This window comes from Podarcis gaigeae (assembly GCF_964106915.1).
Source record: "Podarcis gaigeae genome assembly, chromosome: 3".
Classification (NCBI taxonomy): Eukaryota; Metazoa; Chordata; class Lepidosauria; order Squamata; family Lacertidae; genus Podarcis; species Podarcis gaigeae.
The window spans coordinates 43,054,955-43,076,438 of record NC_139680.1 but is presented as its reverse complement, the minus strand read 5'-3'; the positions used below and the strand labels follow the sequence as shown (position 1 = coordinate 43,076,438).

Genomic DNA, 21,484 nt, shown 5'->3' with positions numbered 1-21,484 from the left:
TCCAGTAGTTCCAGGAATGAAACTGCTTGGAAGCAAATGGGTCTTCAAAGCGAAGACTGATCAAAATGGCAAGATAGTCAGACACAAAGCCAGATTGGTAGCCAGAGGTTTTGCACAGGTACCAGGTGAAGACTATCACGAGACCTACTCACCCACCGTGAGGTATGAGAGCATTAGGCTTATGCTCAAGCTAGCTGCAGAAGAGAATCTACACATTAGTCACCATGATGTGAATACAGCTTTTCTGTACGGATCTCTAGATGAATCACTTTATATGCTTCCACCTGATGGCGTACAGGTAAAACAGGGATTTGTTTGTGCTCTGAAGAAGTCCCTTTATGGTCTCAAACAAAGTGCACGGTGTTGGCACACAAAACTCACTGAAGTATTGTTTTCTCTAGGTTTTAAGCAAGGGAAAGCTGATCCATGTGTATTTGTCAAAGAGGAGGGGCAAAAGAAACTGTATTGTTTGTTTTATGTTGATGATCTTTTATTCTTTTGGAAGGATGTCACAATGTACAATAATGCCCTAGCTCAATTGAAAGAGCACTTTGACATGAAAGATCTTGGTGAGGTAAACAACTACCTATCTCTGGAAATAGAGAGAGATCAAGATGGTAACATTCTAGTACACCAGTCACGTAAAATTGCTGATGTGTTAAGCAAACTAAACCTGATGGATGCTAACCCTGTAGACACACCGATGACAACAGGTTATCAGGTAGATGACACTGGAGAAGCATTTTCTGATACTACACTGTACAGAAGTGTGCTAGGCAAGCTAAACTTCATTGCCAGATGTTCAAGACCTGACATTGCTGTTAGCTGTAATTTGCTAAGCAGACAAGTCAACAATCCTACTGTTAAGGATTGGAAAGCTCTGAAACGCATAGCGCGGTATTTGAAAGGCACTATGCATTACAGACTGAGATTTAACAATCAGAAGTCTGGTGGTCTTGAGATATTTGCAGATGCAAGTTTTGGAAGTGACACTACAGACAGGAAAAGTACGTCTGGAGTTTGCTATAAGTACAATCAGGGTCTATTTGATTGGTCATGCAAGAAGCAAACAACAGTTAGCTTAAGTACTTGTGAAGCTGAACTGAATGCACTGTCTTATTCACTTAAGGATTGTGAATGGTTGTTACAATTGTGCAAAGACATGAAAATTCCTGTCAAATGTCCAATCCAGGTTTACCAGGACAACAAAGCATGTTTGGCTTTGCTGAATTCTGAAGGTTGTAAGCAAAGCACGAAGCACTTGCAACTGAAGTTGCAACATGCTAGGGAACGTATTCAAAAGGGACTCGTAACGGTGTCCTATATGCCAGGTAATGAAATTCCTGCTGATGTATTGTCCAAGATTGTATCAAGGGATCAACACTGTACCTATGTGCAGAAGTTGGGTTTGTACTGATATTGTACGAACACGCTGCCCAGTGATGTTCACAGAAAGGGGGAGGATGTTGGTTTCTGCTTCCTTCACTGAGCAGCGAAGTGCTTGTCACAAGACAATGTTTACATTCAACAGTCAAGTGCTGTTGGGTTTTCTCACGGGAAAGGAGACTGGATGTGACGTACACTGGTTTCCTGTTTTTCACTGTTCTTTGCAGTTCAGTGGTGTGATTCTCTCCGTGCTTTAGAGGAGAGAGGATGCCTTTCTCTGCTCCGGCAGAGGGTAGATGTTTTTCTGTAAATTACCAGCTTTGAAGTGTAAATAAAGTAATATAGAGCATGTTGGCACGTACTTTTCATCATTCCGCTGTGCACTGGACACTGCTTATCTCCAACAGTCCTTGTGGCCACACCTACCATTAAAGACCTGCAACTTTCATTCCACTCATGTTGAACAGCAGCATGCGTTTAAACCGCTGGCCTCTGGAAGAATGTAATAAAAGCAACACAGGAGAAGCACCCTATTCCCAACTTCTTGGCTCCAGGCTAGGACAACATAAAATACAAAGACTCCTACCCTCCTTCCATGTGAAGAAATTAATATTTTTGTCATTTTACCATTTGTAAACATATATGGTTGGGAAACAGTTTTGTTTCGAACAAGATTTTGGTGAAATTTGGAAGCTGGATTCAAAAATGCTAGATCAAAGTTTTCAAACCCTGTATCTCACCCACCCCTTCCAAACCTTAATTCTGAAAAATCAGTAGGATTACACAGTATACTGGAAGCATTCATTATGTTCCCAGCCATTAGTCCTCTTCCCTAAAATATGTTATTTACAGCTGAAGTAACATTCCCCAAGACAAACAGGATGCTCTCCTCCCTTTTTAAAGCAGAGGTGGTGCTGTTTTTTCCAGACAGCCCCAGATAACTTCATTTTGATTTCCCTCCCCCTAAAACCATTAATTTTGCCACTGCAAAATGCAGTGTGCACTTTTGAGAAAAAAAATATAGAAGTGGATTCACTGTTCAACTCTGCACATTTATGGTGCTCTAGGCTTCTTTCCCTTGGAGAAGGAAGAACAGCAGAAAAAGAAGGAAAATTATTTCACATCTAAATGGTGTCTCATTTAAATGCAACTGGCCCAAGTTGGGGTGGGGGTGGGGAAATCAAATACTTTCATCCGCACCACTTCCTCGAACAATTAGATTTTCAAAGCCAAAAGAACATTTATCAGAAAGAATGAATGGTTTGGGAGTGAGGTTAGTTCTCCATGAATTTGTAAGGAGTTTTTCTCTTGTTACCTTGGTAACGGCTACCTTGGCACCCTTGTTGATAAGCTGCACAACATTATCCAGTTGCCCTTTGTATGCAGCTATGAGAAGGCGTTCTGAAAGCACGGCGACCACATCCTGCTGGCTCATGAATTAGGAGAGAATGGATTTCAGGACAAGCTGTGGGCAAGCTCCTCCAGCCCAAAACAAAAGCTTCACATCAGTCCAACTGCAGTGCACAGAGGGACCCCAGTTTGGTGGAAGATTGGATCCGTTGCTATGCCATCTTCTGCATCTGTGTAAAGGGGGAGGGAGAGGGGAAGAGACACAAAACACACTCTCAGTCACATCATGGAAAACAAAACAGCAGCAATTACTCCTTTGAAAATTATTTGAAAAGCAGCAGGAGGAGTGGCAAACAATACCTGGAAGACTGAAAAAGCTAGAATGGTTGGATTCCTACATGCAACACAGAAGATCTGAGAAAGATATACTTTCGGAACATCCTTCTGCCGTCCATTTGTTTAACAGGAATATCAGTAGTTACAGTGCGTAAATGGCACTATATTTCTAACTCCACACCGCAGCGAATGCATGAAACCTGAGGGGAGAAGATGCGCTGCTAAGTAACCATCCTGCCTTCTCTTGTCGCTCCAGGATGTTCATTTGTAAGCCTGCTTTCCCTCCACAGCCTTTCCATTAATGGACAGAATCACGGCACCTCCTCCCTTACTGGTGTACTCACTTTCACAGAGTACAACCTCTGGCGTGTGTAGGTATCAATCCATTGTCTATGTCTAAATGTCTTCCAGCGGGAGTCTCGTGATTGTTAAGAATATCGTAAAACGGACTCGTTCGTGATCTCAATCAGCACAGCACTCTCAGGATCTGTCGCCAGAGAATATTCTTTGGGAACGGCAGCCAAAGAGCAAAAGTATCCCTAATAATATGCAGGTTTTATGGCTATTCTGCTGTGACAATAACAATAATTTTATTATTTACACCCCACCTGTCTGGCTGGGTTTCCCCAGCCACTCTGTGCGGCTTAACAACATCTCCAAAAACATAATAAAAACATCAGTCCTTAAAAACTTCCCTTAACAGGGCTGCCTTCAGATGTCTTCTAGAAGTCAGATAGTTGAATAATAACCCTGCCCATCTGGTTGGGTTTCCCCAGCCACTCTAAAAACATAACAACATATCTAAAAACATGTGAGAGGGAGATGGTGCTGGATTGTTGTTTTTTGTCCTATATTTATTTACAGATATAACTATGTTTTAATTATCAGGGCAGATAAAATAATGAAGAGATTAGTACAGTTTCTTTTCTGTCCACGCAACACTTGACAAAATGGGTTGCTCATTTTGCCATGGGAAACACAAAGAAGCTTTATGAAAGAAATGCCACAGCTCAGGGGTAGAGCATCTGCTTTTCGTGCAGAAGGTCCTGGGTTCAAATCCCTGGCATCTGTCTCCTGCCTGAAACCCTGGAGAACTGCTGCCAGACAAAACTGAGCTAGAAGAAACAACGGTCTGATTTAGTTTAAGGCAGTGTCAGGGACTGACAGGGCTCTGAAGAGTGTGTGGCAGAGGCAGCGGACCAGGAGAGGGGACCATTGGTACTTAAATATCATAAATATCCCTTGGAACAAGTGACGCAGGACATTTATATACTATAATATGTCTTGTAAACATATATAATTAAACTTTTAATTATATTTACATTTAACACATGAAGAACTCTCTAGCAACACTCCCCAAGACTTGTAGAGAAGTGGAAGCTTATTTAACAGAATATCTCAGTATTCCGACTTTACTAATGGCTAATGTCTCAAAGCCTGATTTTATACTCTTCCGCAACTCACCCCGGATTATTGCACCAATAATTTTCATTGAGGCATCACTAGAATCTTTTTCATTCCATACAGTGATTTAGAGGTCCTGTCTTCTGGTCTCTTTTGCTGACTGGATCCTTTACCATCCTTTCAATCTTGCTTATTGTGGATTATACTAACTCGGCAGAACAGCATCTCTTTAGAAACTGTTTGAGGTCTCTCAGTATTTGGATGGCTGTCCACCACAGCCATTGCAACAGCAAGTGATGTAATGGGGGGAGGGGGACCGTCCTTACTTGCATCTAGCCTTTCTGTTATGACAAAACAACAGACTTGCCTCTATCTCTCTCAAGTAAGATGAATTCTGATACCTGTTACCCCACCCCCCAAAAAAGAAAACTAAAAGGAAAAGGGGAAAAGAGAGACTATGCTACAACAGCAAGGAAAAAGTTAATCCTGTATGGTCTCAGGCTCCATCCACACTACAGCACATTTAAAGCACATCCATCCCAAGAACTGTTGATCATGAAGGGCGCTAGGAATTGCAGCTCTGTAGGAGCTAAACTAGTTCCCAGGATTCGGGGTGGGGTGGGGGTGTCCTCAGCCTCGTGTCTAACCTATAGCTTGGTAAGAAACAAACTTTAATCTTTCAAATAAATACAAATAAGTGTATGGGTCACAAAAGGATAAACCACTCACTCTTGACCAGGAAGTCTTTATCCTTGTCCTATGTCTGAGTTTCAAAATCATCTAGCTAGAAGTCATTGCTTTAGCAGGGAGGCCATCATAGTGCCTCTCAAGAGTCATGCTGAAACCTCTGGTTAACATCCGTTGATGCTAATTTAGTCTTAAATGGGAACAGGTGCTTAGTGCTGCAGTAAAGCAATAATAAAAGCTTTGCTGCCAATTGGTTTTCAGCCCTAATTCAGGTTTGGCCTATAAAGCCTTATGTGGCTCATGACTACAATACCTCTGGGACCGCCTCTTCCAGTATGAACCAGCCAGGACCCTGCAATTGTCTTATTTATGTGCCCCTTCCATGAGAGGTCTGGAAGGTGGCAACATGAGAACAGGTATTTTCTGTGGTGGCTCCCTATTTTTGGAATGCTCTCCCCAGGGAGGCTCGCCTGACACCTTCCTTACTTATCTTCAGGCACCAGGCAAAAACATTCCTCTTCAACCAGGCCTTCAGCTTTCAGCTGTTAATTCCATCTACGGCCTTTCATCATCACCATTATCATTGTATGCTGCCTTTCCATGGTTAAAACCAGGCTCAAGGGGGCTTACAACATGAAAATATTTACATAATTACAAAAGTAGTCTTAAACAATAAATAGAACACATCAAAAAAGATCACAATCAAATTGAAGTTTCAGCATTAATCATAAGATCCAAAAATAATGTAACACAAAATGAATATCAGTAACAGCAACAAAAAAAACCCCAACAACAACCCCCCAAACAATAGTATTATTATAGTATGTATTTTCTGTTTTATGTTGTAAATCACCCTGTGGTCTCTTGAAAGCCCATCCTCACTCCACCCTGCAGAAAAGAGAATCTGCCAGTTAGGAGGACACAGATTTAGCACTGAAAATCACTCTTCCTAATCTTGCTTATGAGAAGATATGAGAGAAAGCAAAAAGGATAGTTTGACTGACAGAAAGAATTAGTATTTCAGACCCACAGCAATGAGGCAATGATGTAATCAGCTTCCAGATAATGGAATCCAAGAATATCCCTCAATGACTCATTCACTGCTGCATCGACAGTTAACAGGAGGGAAAAAGGCATCTCAAAGCAACAAGGATGGGTGGCTTTGAGATAAGGTTAGCAATGTCCAGGTTTTAGTCCTTTTCAACACTGAATGTATACCACGAGTCAGTTCCAAGTTGAACTTTATTTACGGAGAGATTCTATGTGCCGACTAGACTGAACACACATGGGAACTGGGGAAAGCTCTGCTGCACTGAGAAATCGTGAAAACCCCTTCTAAAACACCAGTCTTCTCTCCCCCCCCCCCCGAATAATAGCAATTCATTAAGTTTAAAGTCATGAAATTGCTGTGATGGGGAAAGTCAACTAAAACCTCCCATCCCAGAAAAAGACTGGCCCTAATCCAATCTGGAGGACCATGTAGCTGCTTTTGATTATTAAAAAAAGACTCTGGGAGATCACGCCACAGATCTCCCAGCCGTGACACATCTTTTCAGCTCTCGTTTGCCCTTGGATTGTGCCTTTCTCCCTGCTACCATTGCCCATACAAAAAAGTGACCCCCCTACTAGGCAATTTTCGTTTTGCATGTTGCTTTTGCTTTTCAGTAAGATTCCCCCTGGGTTTCCCTGATTTTGATTTTATATTTAAAAGTAGACAGAAAGGATACTTGTGAAATTGATATTGGCCTCTCTTGCTGCTTCTGACCTGTTTGTACATTCTGTAGAAAGCATGAACGCCAGGCTCATGTTCCCAGCCAATGTCCAATCTTGCCATCATATCTGGAGCCAACCATGTTCTTTACTTAAGACTCGACATAAGCTCAGGTAGTAGCAAGAACACAAATGAAAGTAATGGAGCGTCAGGTAAAGGACAGCAGCAAAAAAAGATGGAGTGAATGAAATCCTAATGGGAAAATGCATAGGCTTGGTGGACATACCGAAGACTGATGTTGGGTGAATATCTGAACAAGGCGGGGAAACATGTGGGGGTACATAAGCTTACAAGAGCCTTTATAGGATTGGAGGAATGAACTAGGAATGCCAGATATTGGTTGGCAATATTCACACTTCATGAACGTTAACCATGAAAATGTGCCAGCGTGGGAAATAGGAAAGCAGTTTTGGTTAACTATGATGTGCAATATCAGTTGCAGAAATGGAAGAAATGCTGAATATGCACTTTATGTTATGTTTAAATATGTTGAGCCCGCTCTACCATGTTAAAGATGGAGTAGATTAATCATGGGATTCTGTTCCTTCACAATTCCTGGACTGCTGCAGGGAGAACCGGGCAGGATGAACCTAATAAAGAAGGGGCTAGGTTGGAGGTATTTCAGGACCAAGGTGATGTGTGCCTCTTATATCAAGGTCAGCCTCTGGCTTGAGGGTCAAATACAGCCCTCTAGCCAGTTCCTGGGCCCCAGGCCACACCCCACAATGCCCATGTCCCATACCCTTCCTGGGTGCTTTTATCTGGCTGGAATCTGTCCTTGGACTCTTTCTTTGCCTGAACAGAGAATGAGCAGTTGTGGGTGTGTGCAGAAACTCCCAACTTTTACATGACTAGAATGTACAAAAGAATGAAATCCATTGCTCTGCACACTTTTGCCTCTGGTTCCACTCAGTTTTTGCCCTAGACCCTACCCACCACTTGTGTCGCCCCACCTACCCCTGAAGCTTGCCCATGAGGAAATGGAATCCTCTAGCTGAAAAAATGTCCCCCAAACCTATTTTACAGTAAACAGTACTTGGTCACATCTGATAAATGCCATTTCACTCACGGAAATTATGCAAGGTCAATATATACAAAAACTGAGAACATTAAGGACACGGTCTTAGTTGTGCTTTTAATGAATTTTGCTCTTAACGTTATGCGAAAATCAATCATTATGGTCTAAGGCAAGCAGTGCTGCCAAGAAAACCATAAATACATTTTATAACTTTCTATTTGTGGCCTAATTTTTTCAATTTCCCAGCCAGCCTGGAAAGGGTTTCATTTGAAACAGGACACTCTGTTTCTAACAGAACGTCATGACGCGTTATACAAGACCAGCTGACTAGTGGAGTAATTGAATTCTGCTTCTTTAAAAATAGAAACACAACACACTCAAATAGTTCATTTAATCTCCAGCAGTTGTTAAATAATTCATTATTTTCGAAACAGATTTTTTAAAAAGCACATCTTTATTATACACAAAGGAAAACTACACTTTATAGACTAGGATCCAAAGGATCACACATGTCAAAGACGGAAGCAGGAACAGAGGGTGGGGGTACTTTTTTCAGACCACGGGACATGACACCATCTGCTACAGCATCCGCGTAACTGATGGACTTTCCTTGCTAGGGTGACCCAAAGGAAAAGAGGACATGGGCTCTGTTCCTTCCAGCAGCACATAAGTGAATGAATTCTAGCAGGGTTAGAAAAAGGAACAGGAGAGCAGAGTGTCTCTAGTAATCAATTTGCATTCCTGGGCAGAACTCTTAGAAACATAATGTCATGATTCATTTATGGAAAAGGATATTTCAAAGTATGGTTTTGCATCTGTTTGCTTTGCCAACACAAGCCAACAGTCTTTCTGCTAATGGCACTTCTTCTTTTGCATGAGAATGATTCTCCTTTTTATCCTGTAGCTGGCTCACAGTTCAAGGAGGGTTGTAGCTGCCTCAAAACACAGACTACTTGTTCGCACAACAACCCAACAACCCAAATTATGACTTGCTAGGACCATACAAACGTGTGGGTTTCCCACAGAGGAGCTTCTGGGTCTTTTTACTCTCATGCCTTGTTTTATATTTGCTCCTTTGTCCAAAAGGAAAGGACTCAAATACAGTGGTATCTCTGGTTGCGTACGGGATCCGTTCCAGAGGTCCATTCGCAACATGAGCAGAACGCAACCCACGTCTGTGCATGCACGGGTCACGATTCGCCGCTTCTGCGCATGCACGTGATGTCATTTTGCGCGTCTGCGCATGTGTGAGCGGTGAAACCTAGAAGTAACCCTTTCTCGTACTTCTGGTTCACAATGGGACGCAACCTGAAAACGCTCAACCTGAAGCAAACATAACATGAGGTATGACTGTAATGCTTAAGGAGATAGTGCTTATTCCAGTCACATTTTCAGCATGTATTTCTTTCTGCCTCTTTTCTCTCCCTCCTCCCATCTCCTCCTCAACTCAAACTTATTAAACACCAATTCATAATCAATCATTTTAAGGGTTTTTTTCTACAATCAAGCAGTAAATAGATTTTATGAAATAAATAATTAACAGACTACAACACCATGCTAAGGTTTGGATTAGGATACCACCCGAACTGGGCTTGTGCTTTCTCTTCTCTAACCATGAGCTATAGCTATGGTTTGTTCTTCACTGTAGCTCATAAATTAGCAAAGAGAGAGCTTAGCCATGGGCCAGTGTTTGGATTACATGCTAAGCCAAACCTTGGTTCAAGGGTGATGCAGCAGCCCAAAGGACCAGAAAAAAAGCAAGCTCCTTTCTGGGAGCCTGCACATTTGCATGGTACCAATAATAGTTTGGCTTACCATGTTGAATGGATAAAGTCAGTGTCTTTCTTGTGTGGTTAATTCCAGGTTGGTTGTTTTTTTTCCTGGGAAGGTTGCAGTTGACCCCTTTCAGCCCAGGTAGCCAAGAAAAGATGAACTTTGCCAGTCAGGAACTTGCTCTTTATTGTTTAGAACAGGTTTCCTCAACCTCAGCCCTCCAGATGTTTTGAGACTACAATTCCCATATCCCTGACCACTGGTCCTGCTAGCTAGGGATCATGGGAGTTCATGTAGGCCAAAAACATCTGGAGGGCCGAGGCTGAGGAAGCCTGGTTTAGAATCTTGGTTTCCAACAAGCCTTATAGACACCCACTTCCTACATCAACCAGATTAAGAAATCCCTCTGCCTTTTTCCCACACCCCTACAGCACATTACCTTTCATCTCCATATATTACAGTTAACAATCAGGGCAAGGATGAAAAGTGCCTGCACAATATAACCTCTATTTTCATGGCAGCTGAAGCAAAGCCATATTCCTGAATCACCCTCTGTTTCTGGTGGATGGAGTTCTGAATTTCTAGTTTCATATCCACATTTTGAATGGATGGCTGCTCATGAATAGGATTTTAGGGCAGACACAGACAAGATAGGGCCTAACAAACCCCCTGAAGGCCCAGGGTTCTCTGACAGTTTATTTTTTGTTCTGACCCTTCCAGTCTTTCTGTGTTCTCATTTCTTAATATATGCATCTCTGCTTATTAGGGTGATTTCCCCGCCTCTACACAAATGAGGAAACGAACTGAAGCAGGTGTTTGACACCAGTCAGACATTGGCACTGGATCCCTGCCAACCCTACTGGCAGACTACTTAGCATAAGAGGGGGGGTGCACAGATTGTTTTTTTTTCCCCAGGGAAAGAAAGGGTCAATACAAGCTGAAGAAACTTGTCTTTGTCAACCCAAGCAAGTTCACCGTTTCTGCCTTTGCTGTGGAGATCTGTAATTCATGCCTTTTGCCAATAACAATGTGCACCATTGACATGGCCTGCAGGCCTACTAGGCTTTTCAAATACAATGATATCTGATATGTACCCATCCTCACACAATATTTTTTTTCTGAAGACCTTTGCACCACACTGCGTAATCTCCACTGCAAAATTTTAAGTGGCATTAATGTATAAACAGTACCTAGATTAGTAACTGTGCAAATACAATTAACAAATGGTAACTACAGAAAGCAAATGTGCATTCATGATGCTGTGGTCTTTCATCCAAAAATACAACATGGAAGGGGGTTTTTTTAAGACAGAGATAGCATTTTAATTGCAATTACACAATGGTTTGAACAAATTACCGTATGCATCAATTCCGTTGGCTTACTAAATGCACCCAGTTAGCACTGTTTACCAGCTTTCTCAAAATATATAGAACAGCAACTTACTGGCATGTATCCTGGTCCATAGTAAAGATTACCCACTTTTGAAATAGAAGTACGTAATATTCAAAAAAACTAACAGTGGAAGTCTACATGTTTACTCAAGACTGTATAAGATCAAGCTGACTCCAAGGTATATACGTATACAACTGCAGTCTAAAATTATTGAAATTGATTTGTATGTTTGTGAATTTAAATCGTGTTCCGTTTTCAATTTGCACATTACAGACAAAGGTAAACCAGCTTCTGTTTACTCAGTAAACTTTAGTGCAACAAGGCTAGAATTCAACCCAACTTAGAAATACAGTGGTACCTCGGGTTACATACGCTTCAGGTTACAGACTCTGCTAACCCAGAAATAGTACCTCGGGTTAAGAAATTTGCTTCAGGATGAGAACAGAAATCGTGCTCCAGTGGCGCAACGGCAGCAGGAGGCCCCATTAGCTAAAGTGGTGCTTCAGGTTAAGAACAGTTTCAGGTTAAGAACGGGCCTCCGGAACGAATTAAGTACTTAACCCGAGGTACCACTGTAATGAAATCTGATTTGGGACTGTGCATCATACATACATTTAAAAAGACATGAGTCCTGTGTTGGTAAGATGCTACTTTTAAGGATAGCCCCCAAAATTATCTAAATGTCAGAGAAATACAAAAATATAATACCTGCACCTGGGTTTTGATATCATCATGCACTGTTATGTATGGCAATACGGTTTAGGTGTGTTTGTGCAGTACGTGCTATTTTGGAATATTGTTTATTTCTTATAATAAAAGGTTTTTTGTCTGTTTAAAAAAAAACAGACAAGGTGTTGGTATGTTTGTACATTTACTGGACAACTAATAAGCAGTTGGAAGAGGTAAGCACTGTGAAACCTCCATTATTTAACCATAATTTCACAGTTGCAAAGCTAAGCAGGATCTGGTGTGCTTTCAAACTGGATGTCCAACCGCATGTTGAGATTCCTGCATTGCAGTGGGGTGGGCCTGATGAACCTCGGGGTCCCTTGCAACTTTACAATTCTATGAGTTTATGAGATACACCTAAGCTTGTTAATTGATTGCATAAGGATCTTTACTTGCATGAAATATGGATTTGGGATGAACAAGTTCAAGACTACCATATGTTTAAAATTAAATGTTCTATCACACACTGTACAGTTAGTAACTTCCTGAAGTGTTTTAAGTATGAATGAGAAAAACAGACCCATGAAAAAGAAGGGGGAAAGAGAGAAGAATAAAGGCATGAAACCCATGGCATTTGGCTAGGAGGACCTTAGCTATTCAAATAAGTGCCTTTTGATATAAGCTCCTTTTGAAGATTCAAGGGAAATGTTCAAACAAGCTCTGGTAGTTCAAAGATAAGGAGATATTGAGTGGTTTCTGTACTCTGCTTTATTAGGGTCAGAATTTTCTTCTCATGTGCAAAATTAAAGCTTAGGTGCTTATAAGGTTAGGACATTAAGAATCTTTAAATAAATGCATAAAGTTTCCAATAAAAGAAAAAAAGTTAATCCCACAAAGAACAATTAAGCCTCAAATCTGCCTGATATATATACAGAGCATTCTGCTTTAGCTGTCCATGCCATAGGAGGTATTTGATTTTTTTTTATAACAGAAGGAGATAACCATCTTTGAATGATTAAACTAGGGCATGGATTATCATCATCCTAATCACAATAATAATTTATAAAGCCAAGCCTTATGAGGAACGGTTGAAGGAGCTGGGTATGTTTAGCCTGAAAGGGGGAGACTGAGAGGAGATATGATGGCCATCTTCAAATATCTAAAGGGCTGTTTTCTCCTGCTCTGCAGAGTAGGACTTAACCAATGGCTTCAAGTTACAAGAAAGGAGTTTCCCATGAACCATCAGGAAGATCTTTCTGACCGTAAGGGCTGTTCAGCATTGGAATGGCCTCCCTCAGGAGGTTGTGGAGTCTCCCTCATTGGTGGTTTTTAAGCAGAGGTTAGATGCATTGCAGATTCCTGCATTGCAAGGGGTTGGACTAGCCTACAATTCTATGATTCTAACCTTTACTAAGCACTGTACACAGATCAAAAACAAGGAAGTCCCTATTCATAGGCTTACTACCTAAAAGACACTGCAAAACCATTAAAAAAAGAATAGGAAGGTGAGAAGAAACTAGGTCTAGCCACAAGTTGTGAAACATTTTATAGCAGTTATTATATGAAGACAAACTTGGATGTAAACAGTTTTGGGAGGAAAGGAGTAAAATGAGAATTGGTCCCTCAGTCCTGCTGTCAAGTCTCTCTTCAGTGCTCACTCACAGTGAGCAAAAACTGCCACATCCTGCCAATGTGCCTCAGAGCTTTCTGGGGCGTATAAAACAAAGATTTTTAATGGTGATCCCAACGCAGCCCGAAAGAAATAAGATTCTTCCCTTTTTTTCTAACCTTTATTCAAAAACTTCTTCTTGGGGTCGCTGGATGCACCGGATGTTTTGAATAAAAAGTTTGAGAGCAGGAAGTGTCTCTCTCCTGCCACCTGCAAAAATAGGTTGGTGGGAGAAACAGAGCAGGAGGATTTGCCGGAAAAAAATAGAGTGCATCAGCAAACCTTGCGTACATTCAATAACAACAGTCCTGTATTAGCATCTGCTGCAAAAATTAAAGTGGCAAAGAGAACCAGATGCCAAGTACAAATGAATACATATGCTCACAGCCAAGCAAATAGGATTTATCATGCGAGAGACACTGACCAAATGTCAGTGAGCCCTTTGTGCAAAACTTAACAGGTCAGGTTGTGGAAGGAAATGAACTGCCCACTGGCAAAGCAGTTAAAGATAGTGTTAAAAATGGAAAGCACTGTCAGCGCAAGGACAGACAGGTGGTGGCAACCCTACACACAGACTGCTTAAATCTACTGAATGGGAACAACACATAGCTGCCAACGTTTCCCTTTTTTTAAAGGGAAATTCCCTTATTCCGAATAGGATTCCTCGCAAGAACAGGGAAAAGTTAATAGCTATGGATCAACAGCTTCAGAAGATTCAGGACTGCAGCCAAACTCTAATCATGCAGTCGCAACTGTTGTTGGTCTTGCTAAAGGTTTCCTTTGGTTTTATCAATAAATGCAGTTTCCATCTCACATTGGTTAAACCCTCAGACAACAAATAAATCATGGCAGAAGCTGGGTAAGATACCCCCTGAACTCTCTCAATTTCTTACAGTTCCAATTCTGTTGAGACATATTCACACCATGCGTTTAAAGCGCTCTTGTGCCACTTTAACTGCCATGGATGAATCTGGGAATAGTGTGTTGAAGAGTGCTCAGAATTCAAAGTCTGTGAGGTCAGCACCCTTAACAAACTATATTTCCCAGGATTCTTTGGCGGGAGCAGTGATTGTTGAAGTGGTATAAAAGTATTTTGAATGTATGATACAGATGTTAATCTCAAAATTCCAAAACAGTTTGTTTTAGGACCAATTCTAACTTTATTTCACCTGCATAGTATCCAGAGAATTCTCTAGAATGCAGGGGAGAGATTCCATACCACTTGATTCATCACCTCCAGGAATATCCATTGCTGGCAAGAAAACTGTCCATGTGATCAGATGCACTCAGCATTAAAGTAAGATAAGGGTAAGGGATGTCCTAGTCTGAAGTGGGCTGTTAGAGGAACACTGTAGATAGGAATGTAAGAAAAGCCTTGCTAGAACAAAGCAGAGCCAAAGTCAATCTAGTGCAGAGATGGTCAACCTGTGGCCCTCCAGGTGTTATTGGATTGCAGGTCTCATAATCCCAGACCATTGGTCATGCTGGCTGGGGCTGACAGGAGTCTCATAACATCTGAAAGGCCACAGGTTCCTATTCCTGATTTAATCTAATCTTCTCCTTCTGACAATGACCAGCCAGGTACCTCTGGGAAGCTTCCAATTAGGGCACGAAAGCAGCAGTTCTCCTATGTGTGTGTCTCCAGCATCACTTTTTAAATGTATAGCGCCTCTTTACATAGAGCAGGGGTAGGCAACCTAAGGCCCAGGGGCCAGATGCGGCCCGACTGCCTTCTCAATTTGGCCCGCGGACGGTCCGGGAATCAGCGTGTTTTTACATGAGTAGAATGTGTCCTTTTATTTAAAATGCATCTCTGGATTATTTGTGGGGCATAGAAAAATATAGAAAATATAGAAAAAATATAGTCTGGCCCACCACATGATCTGAGTCCACGGTCCACGGCTGACCCCTGACACAGAGGTTCCATTTGCTTACAGATACTAGCATATATCAATATTCTATTTCTAGTCCTTATTTTATGTATTTTTTTACCCCAAGCAAACTAGCACCCAGTGGAAACAAAGACCATACTTAACATCCACTGGCAGACTTAAATTAATCTACGTAATAGGCAATCTGGACAGCTTAATGCTGCAGACCAGTGAAGAAAACAACATCTTGTATCAGCTTGTAAATCAAGGTAACACCAGTAAACAACAACAGCATGGTATCTCCTGAGTCCTGAATCTATGGAGCTATGAAATGACATGATGGACAACAGTCACAAATTACTTGTGTGGTATAATTATTGAGCAATCCCATATATATAAACAGAGCTGTAGTTTGCTTGAGAGAAAACAGTTGGTGGACTCCTGTTCACGTTTCACTTTTCAAATGGTTAATGATCAGACTATAAATGAAATGTCTTTTAATCCCCAGGAGAAACAATTACCCCTCCTTCCTTCCTTAAAAAAAGTCAAAAGTATATTATAAATTAATCCTTAGCCATCTGGCTTCCTTGAACAATTATATATAGATGAAGAAAGGCTTTAACCTATTTCCAATATCCATATAAGCACTGAATATGGCAGAATGTAGTCATTTCTCTATCCACATTATAAAATCATATTTGGTGATTTTGCTTATATCCAAAGCAGTCACCAGTTAAAGATGCGGAAATGGACATATTTCAGAAGTAGGAACTTTCAAAATGGCTGAAGGATGCTGATCCAGTGAGAACTCTCTTGTGAGAAAGATGTTATGACTGAGTGGAGCAGTCTTCCCCAACGTGGTACCCACCAAATATTTAAGACTAGTGCTCCCATCATCTCAGAGCACAGACCATGCTGGCTAGGGCTTATGGGATCTATAGTCCAAAACAACTGAAGGGCACCTGTTGGGGGAAGACTGGCTTTGATTAGCCCAGGAGGAGGCAGAAGTGACGGAGGCGATGACTGAACTGGAGCCTGTACAGGAGGGTGCAGTCTCGTTGCCTAGAATCAGGTGCCACCTTCACAGATGGAGGCAGACCCACCCACCCTGATGGAACATGTGTTTGCAATCCTGCCATTCCCACAAAATAAGCGAGGTTTGTGACTGAACAAGCCATATCTCGTCTTTAAAAGCTTGATGGGTGGCTTGTGGAAAGTTGTGGGACATCTTTTGTCACTTCCCTCCAGTTGTGAACTTCCTTTCCCTGCTCTCGAACCATGACTCCGGAGTTCTGTGCCTGCTGCTGAGCCTGTATTGTCACTTGTCTGAATAAATATCTCTTTCTTACTTACAAGTAAGAGTCACCAATTGCATGCTTTGAGGTGGCCAGAAGGAAAACCACTTGGCACGCGCACGCGCACAGCCCTCTTTATTAGTACTTCACATGCTTACAAGGCCAAGTCCTGTTGCTGAAAGCACATCCTGGGGATGAACCTTGGCACAAATTAAGCTCTGGCTGTATGAACAAAGGCATGGGGAATGTTAGTTCAGGGTGCCATGGAACTGTGGAAATAATTAATTTGGAGCCACACTCTTTCCTTCCCGGGTGATTAATCAGAAATGAATACTACATCCTGACTGGGTCCAAAGCATGAGCACATCCTGGAGTGCGCCATGGATATTGTAAATTGTGCTAGAGGCTCTGGAAACAATTAGGAATTCAAGTGAGAGAGCACACGGACATCCGCATCTCTAGGGAAAAGCTGCTGACCAAGCAATTAAATAATTCTAGCAGGCTAATTACCTGAACTAAATTTAGTCACTCTTTTGTACACGAAGTTGTAATCATTAAAAATGTGGTAGAAGACATGGCTCTCTGCTCTTTCCAAAGTGTATTGGAAGATTCTGATGGCCCAGTGTAGGCTGATTCCAAATAAAGCCAACCTAATTTGTTTTACAAGCATTAATGGACATTGGGATCATCATCCCCATATATGCTATCTGTGGGAACATGAAAAAGGCCCACTTCTATAATCATGTTTAACCATCAAGAAGACTATATTGTGCATACAAGTCTATTAAATTAAAGGAAGGATCCTTGCCTAACAGTTCACAGCAGCTCACACATTACAGGCTATGAATACCTACACAATAACATGGGGAGGAAGAGATCTGAAAGATGAACTATGTGAAAGTTCACATAGTGAACTTTCAATACATACTGAGGGACAAACTACAACTGCACCCATATTTGTTTTCCTCAGTTTTGAGAGAAGCGCCTGTGGTGGCAGACCATGGAGAGGACGCTTCAGTTCCCCTTACCCACAAATCGTCTTTAGTGAAAAAATTAAGACTGCCCCACCAACTCTTATGTTATATGTCAGCAAGGGCATGCGCATGAATAAAGATGGTTGCCCTCACCATTCCAGTTTGGTCCTAAATATAGAAAAATGCCAAAGCACATTTCCAAAGCATATCTATTAAATGAAGGTTCATTCTTAGCACATCTTCAGATGGTAAAAGGTAAAGGTAAAGGATCCCTGGACGGTTAAGTCCAGTCAAAAGTGAGTATGGGGTGCAGCACTCATCTTGCTTTTCAGGCCAAGGGAGCCGGCGTTTGTCCACAGACAGCTTTCCGGGTCATGTGGCCAGAAGGACTAAATCGCTACTGACACACAAGAGGACCGTGAACGAGGGCCAGAGTGCCTGGAAATGCTGTTTACCTTCCTGCCACAGCAGTACCTATTTATCTACTTGCACTGGCATCCTTTCAAACTGCTAGGTTGGCAGAAGCTGGGACAGAGCAACAGGAACTCACCAAACGAAAACGATCCAAGTGGTGCTGGTGGTGCTGGTATCCAAACTCTAGAGAGACAAGTGAGCACTTCCAGAAGCAGAATACTACCCAAGAGGTAGAAGTGGCTGATATGTACAGCTCCTTATCGTTATCATACCGCCAAAGAGCCAGGCCACAGTTCTACAGTATTGCTTGTTTAGGGTTGCTAGTTCTTCTCCTGCAAATAGTGGTCTCAGTCAAGTTCTAGTCAGGCACAGAATGTAGATCCCATACAAAGCAACACATCGCAAGTTGGCTTAGATGCACTTCTGAATCCATATATGTTAATTTAAAACGTGTGACCTCAACCTTCCTCCAAGGAACTCAGGCTTCATAACAACCACACTGGATGGCTCAAATGGATTGACATTGACTGGTCAAAGGTCTTTCAGTGAGCTTCACAGCTCTGCAGGTGTTTGAATCCTGGTGTCCTTAGTGAAAATCTGATCATATCAAAATCCAGTAATATGGGTACATTTACTCATTTATGTTACTTCCTTAGCTGGGTACGGGTGACTGTCTAACTACATAAGCTCAAAGAAACCGCAACCACCGTTCCCTTGATCCCCCTCTCCTACCTGCAGGGTATAGCAAACTAGTTTTGCCTGACAGCAGTCAGGGAAGAAGAATGAGTGAAGAAAGCAATGGAACAATAGCTTCACGCTCACTAAGTGCCTTTTCACTTTTAAAACCGCAAGCACCATCTCCAGGCTAAGATGGCTCTGCAATCCTACCCATGTTTCTGACATGATGTTTTATCATCCTGACAGTAAAACAGTTTGTGCAGAGACTGATCAGTTATGTCTGTCTATCACAACATAATTGGAGTGAAATTAAAAGTTGAGAAATAATGGAACTCTTGTCTTAATATTTGTTTACCAGGGCTAAGGTTTTTTAAAAACAACAACAGCAACTATGCAAGTCAATGAAACAACCCATTAAAGAGATTAAATAAAACTATATGCATTTCAACTTGCATGCCCCAACCCCTGAAGCTTCCACTCAATTTATACAGTCCTCTTTCATAGGGGAAAAAACTGCATCAAACTGCAGCCAACTGTTTTTAATCTCCCAGTATTAGTGTTGTCAATCAATCACAATAAACACTTAAAAGAACTCTGAAAAGAAAACCACTGGAATTAATTGCGTGGAGAGGCCCCGGGCCCCACAGTTCCCTCTGGAAAAAACAACAACACAAACACAAGTATATTGAGTTAATGGGGTGAATTAGGCACAACTTTATTGGTTACAGATGTGAGAGGTTTGGCTTAAACAATTGGGTGAAGCAAGAATATATCCTGACTCCTGCCCATCTTCAGGAAGTCTCATAAGGGTCAACCACCAGAAGGGGGAGCCCTATGATATACATCAATTAAGAGCTCCCCCAGGGTCACTGTTGGGGTCCTGGCATGGCCCTAGCCCACGCCCAGGCTTCGGACAGGAACCACACCCCCAGATCCCTTTAATGGGATACCCTTAATGAGGAGGGGCAGGCAGAGGCTACAACCTCCCCTCCCATAATAAAGCTTACCCAAAGCCTAACCTTAGAAAGCTGTGGCGATTGCTACTAGGTAGGTGAAAATCAAATGGCTGGTGCCAATTTGCCAAGTGGAAAAATTCCTACCTGGCCCCAACAACCAGGCGACCGACATTAGTCATAGCAAGGCCATAATCAATCAACGCAAGAAAAGAGGGTGGGTAGGCTGGGAGATCTGACAAAAGGAGGCGAAGGAGACTGTTCTCCAGCTGCGCCGCTATTTAAACGGATATAGCCACGCCCCCTGGCTAACCCAACTAGTCAGCTGGGGGGGCGTGACGCGACTGGGCATCCCAGTGATGCAGGGCTGTGTCACTCCCCCACTGCCGGGTCACTGCAAGACCCGGATACCGCCTGCAAAGCAGCCCCCCAAAGAGGGGGAACTGACATCTAGTAAAATGGCGAAGATAATCTGAATATCCAGGACATTTATTTTTTTGAAAATACAAACATGAATGTTTTCCTGTTGAAAGCACAGGAAATGCATACATATGCCACACATAATTCCTTTCTCATATGCTCAGAACTAGTTGTGCATATGCCACAGTTCCACACATGCAAAGATAAAGCACTGGGAGCAGAATTCAGCTTCCTTAAAAAGTTGGGTTTCATGAAAAAATAAAGCATGTTTTTAGCTATTAAGGTTGCCCTGCTATAGTTATTATAAACGTTAAATTATGAATATATATGGATTATTTAACTGGAGAAATTGCAGAAATTCAGAGGGGGGAGCAGGGCTGGCTTTGGTACCCATCATCCCTGCTGCTGAGGCTTCACAGAAGAGACCACCGTTTGCACTCCCAAACCTTGTCTTTCTTCCAGGTTTATTACAGGGAAAACCCTGACATTTAAAAGCAGGTGTACCATCACTCGCAGCAGATGCTACCATGCATGTGCTTTGCCATTCAGAAACTGTACCTTTGTACCGGGTTTAAAAAGCAGAACATGAACCGCCTCTAAGGTACTTCCAGGCAATTGGTACCTACCTGTTAACAGAAGCATAACATGTGAATAAGCCTTGAGCCATTACAAATGGGCTATAAGAATCCTGCAAGGTATCTTGCATTGTTTATTTTTTTACCCAGTTCACCTCCTCAATTAGCAGATCCACTGGCTCAGTTTCCAGACTGAGCTCAGTATTTATCTTCTTGATTTTTAATCTTCTGCGGATTTGCTCCAGGCTGTCTCATAAAAAAATGCCTCTTTGCTCAGATACTCCTTCCCTTTCAGTCTATCACAGACTAGCCTTCTTTCTCTCTACTGCCTTGACCATCTGGAGCACTCTGTCTGGAGTCTTCTGCCTCATTAACTTTCCACCGTGTTTCAAAGCTCAGAGGAAAGTATCTTTTCACATTTTAACTATTATTATCTCTGTTACAGTATTCAATTAAATCAAAATGATTAGCTTGAAAGTTGTCTCTTTTTGAATGCTTCCTCAAGGCAGCAAAACCGGAAAAATAAGCATTTTAGGTTTCCTTACTGCTTCTTATAATATTGGTACAAAATAAGTGACAAAGCTGGTTCACTTTGGATTCTTGTTTCAATTTTGTTTGGAGGGTTTTTTTTAAGCCTTTGAGGGGAGCAAAGTGATTCTTAGAATCTCAGCCTTAGTTCTAAGGAACTGAAGATAGATTTTTCATTAACCAGAAAATTGTATAATAAAACATTTTTATATACACAACGTATTAGTTCTTGTATCATTAAAAAATAGACTTTACTAAAGTCTGACCTTGTACTCCCATATTTTAACTAATCTGCTTTTCATAGGCATTAGTTTAAATCCA

The 21,484-nt window shown here is 41.8% G+C and overlaps 1 protein-coding gene across 12 annotated transcripts in view; it reads right to left on the bottom strand.

Annotated features, from left to right (window-relative positions):
- Positions 1-21,484, bottom strand: part of ANKRD6 (ankyrin repeat domain 6) — a 71,939-nt gene that overhangs the window by 36,270 nt on the left and 14,185 nt on the right. For 9 of the 12 annotated variants that reach the window (XM_083730179.1, XM_083730187.1, XM_083730186.1 and 6 more), the window contains exon 2: positions 2,702-2,966. In XM_083730179.1, coding sequence (XP_083586305.1) covers positions 2,702-2,821 — 120 coding nt within the window. In that variant the 5' untranslated portion in view covers positions 2,822-2,966. Of the gene's footprint in view, positions 1-2,701; positions 2,967-3,096; positions 3,408-20,618; positions 20,687-21,484 lie in introns of those variants that run through there. The other 3 variants (XM_083730185.1, XM_083730183.1, XM_083730190.1) reach the window with 3 other exon arrangements.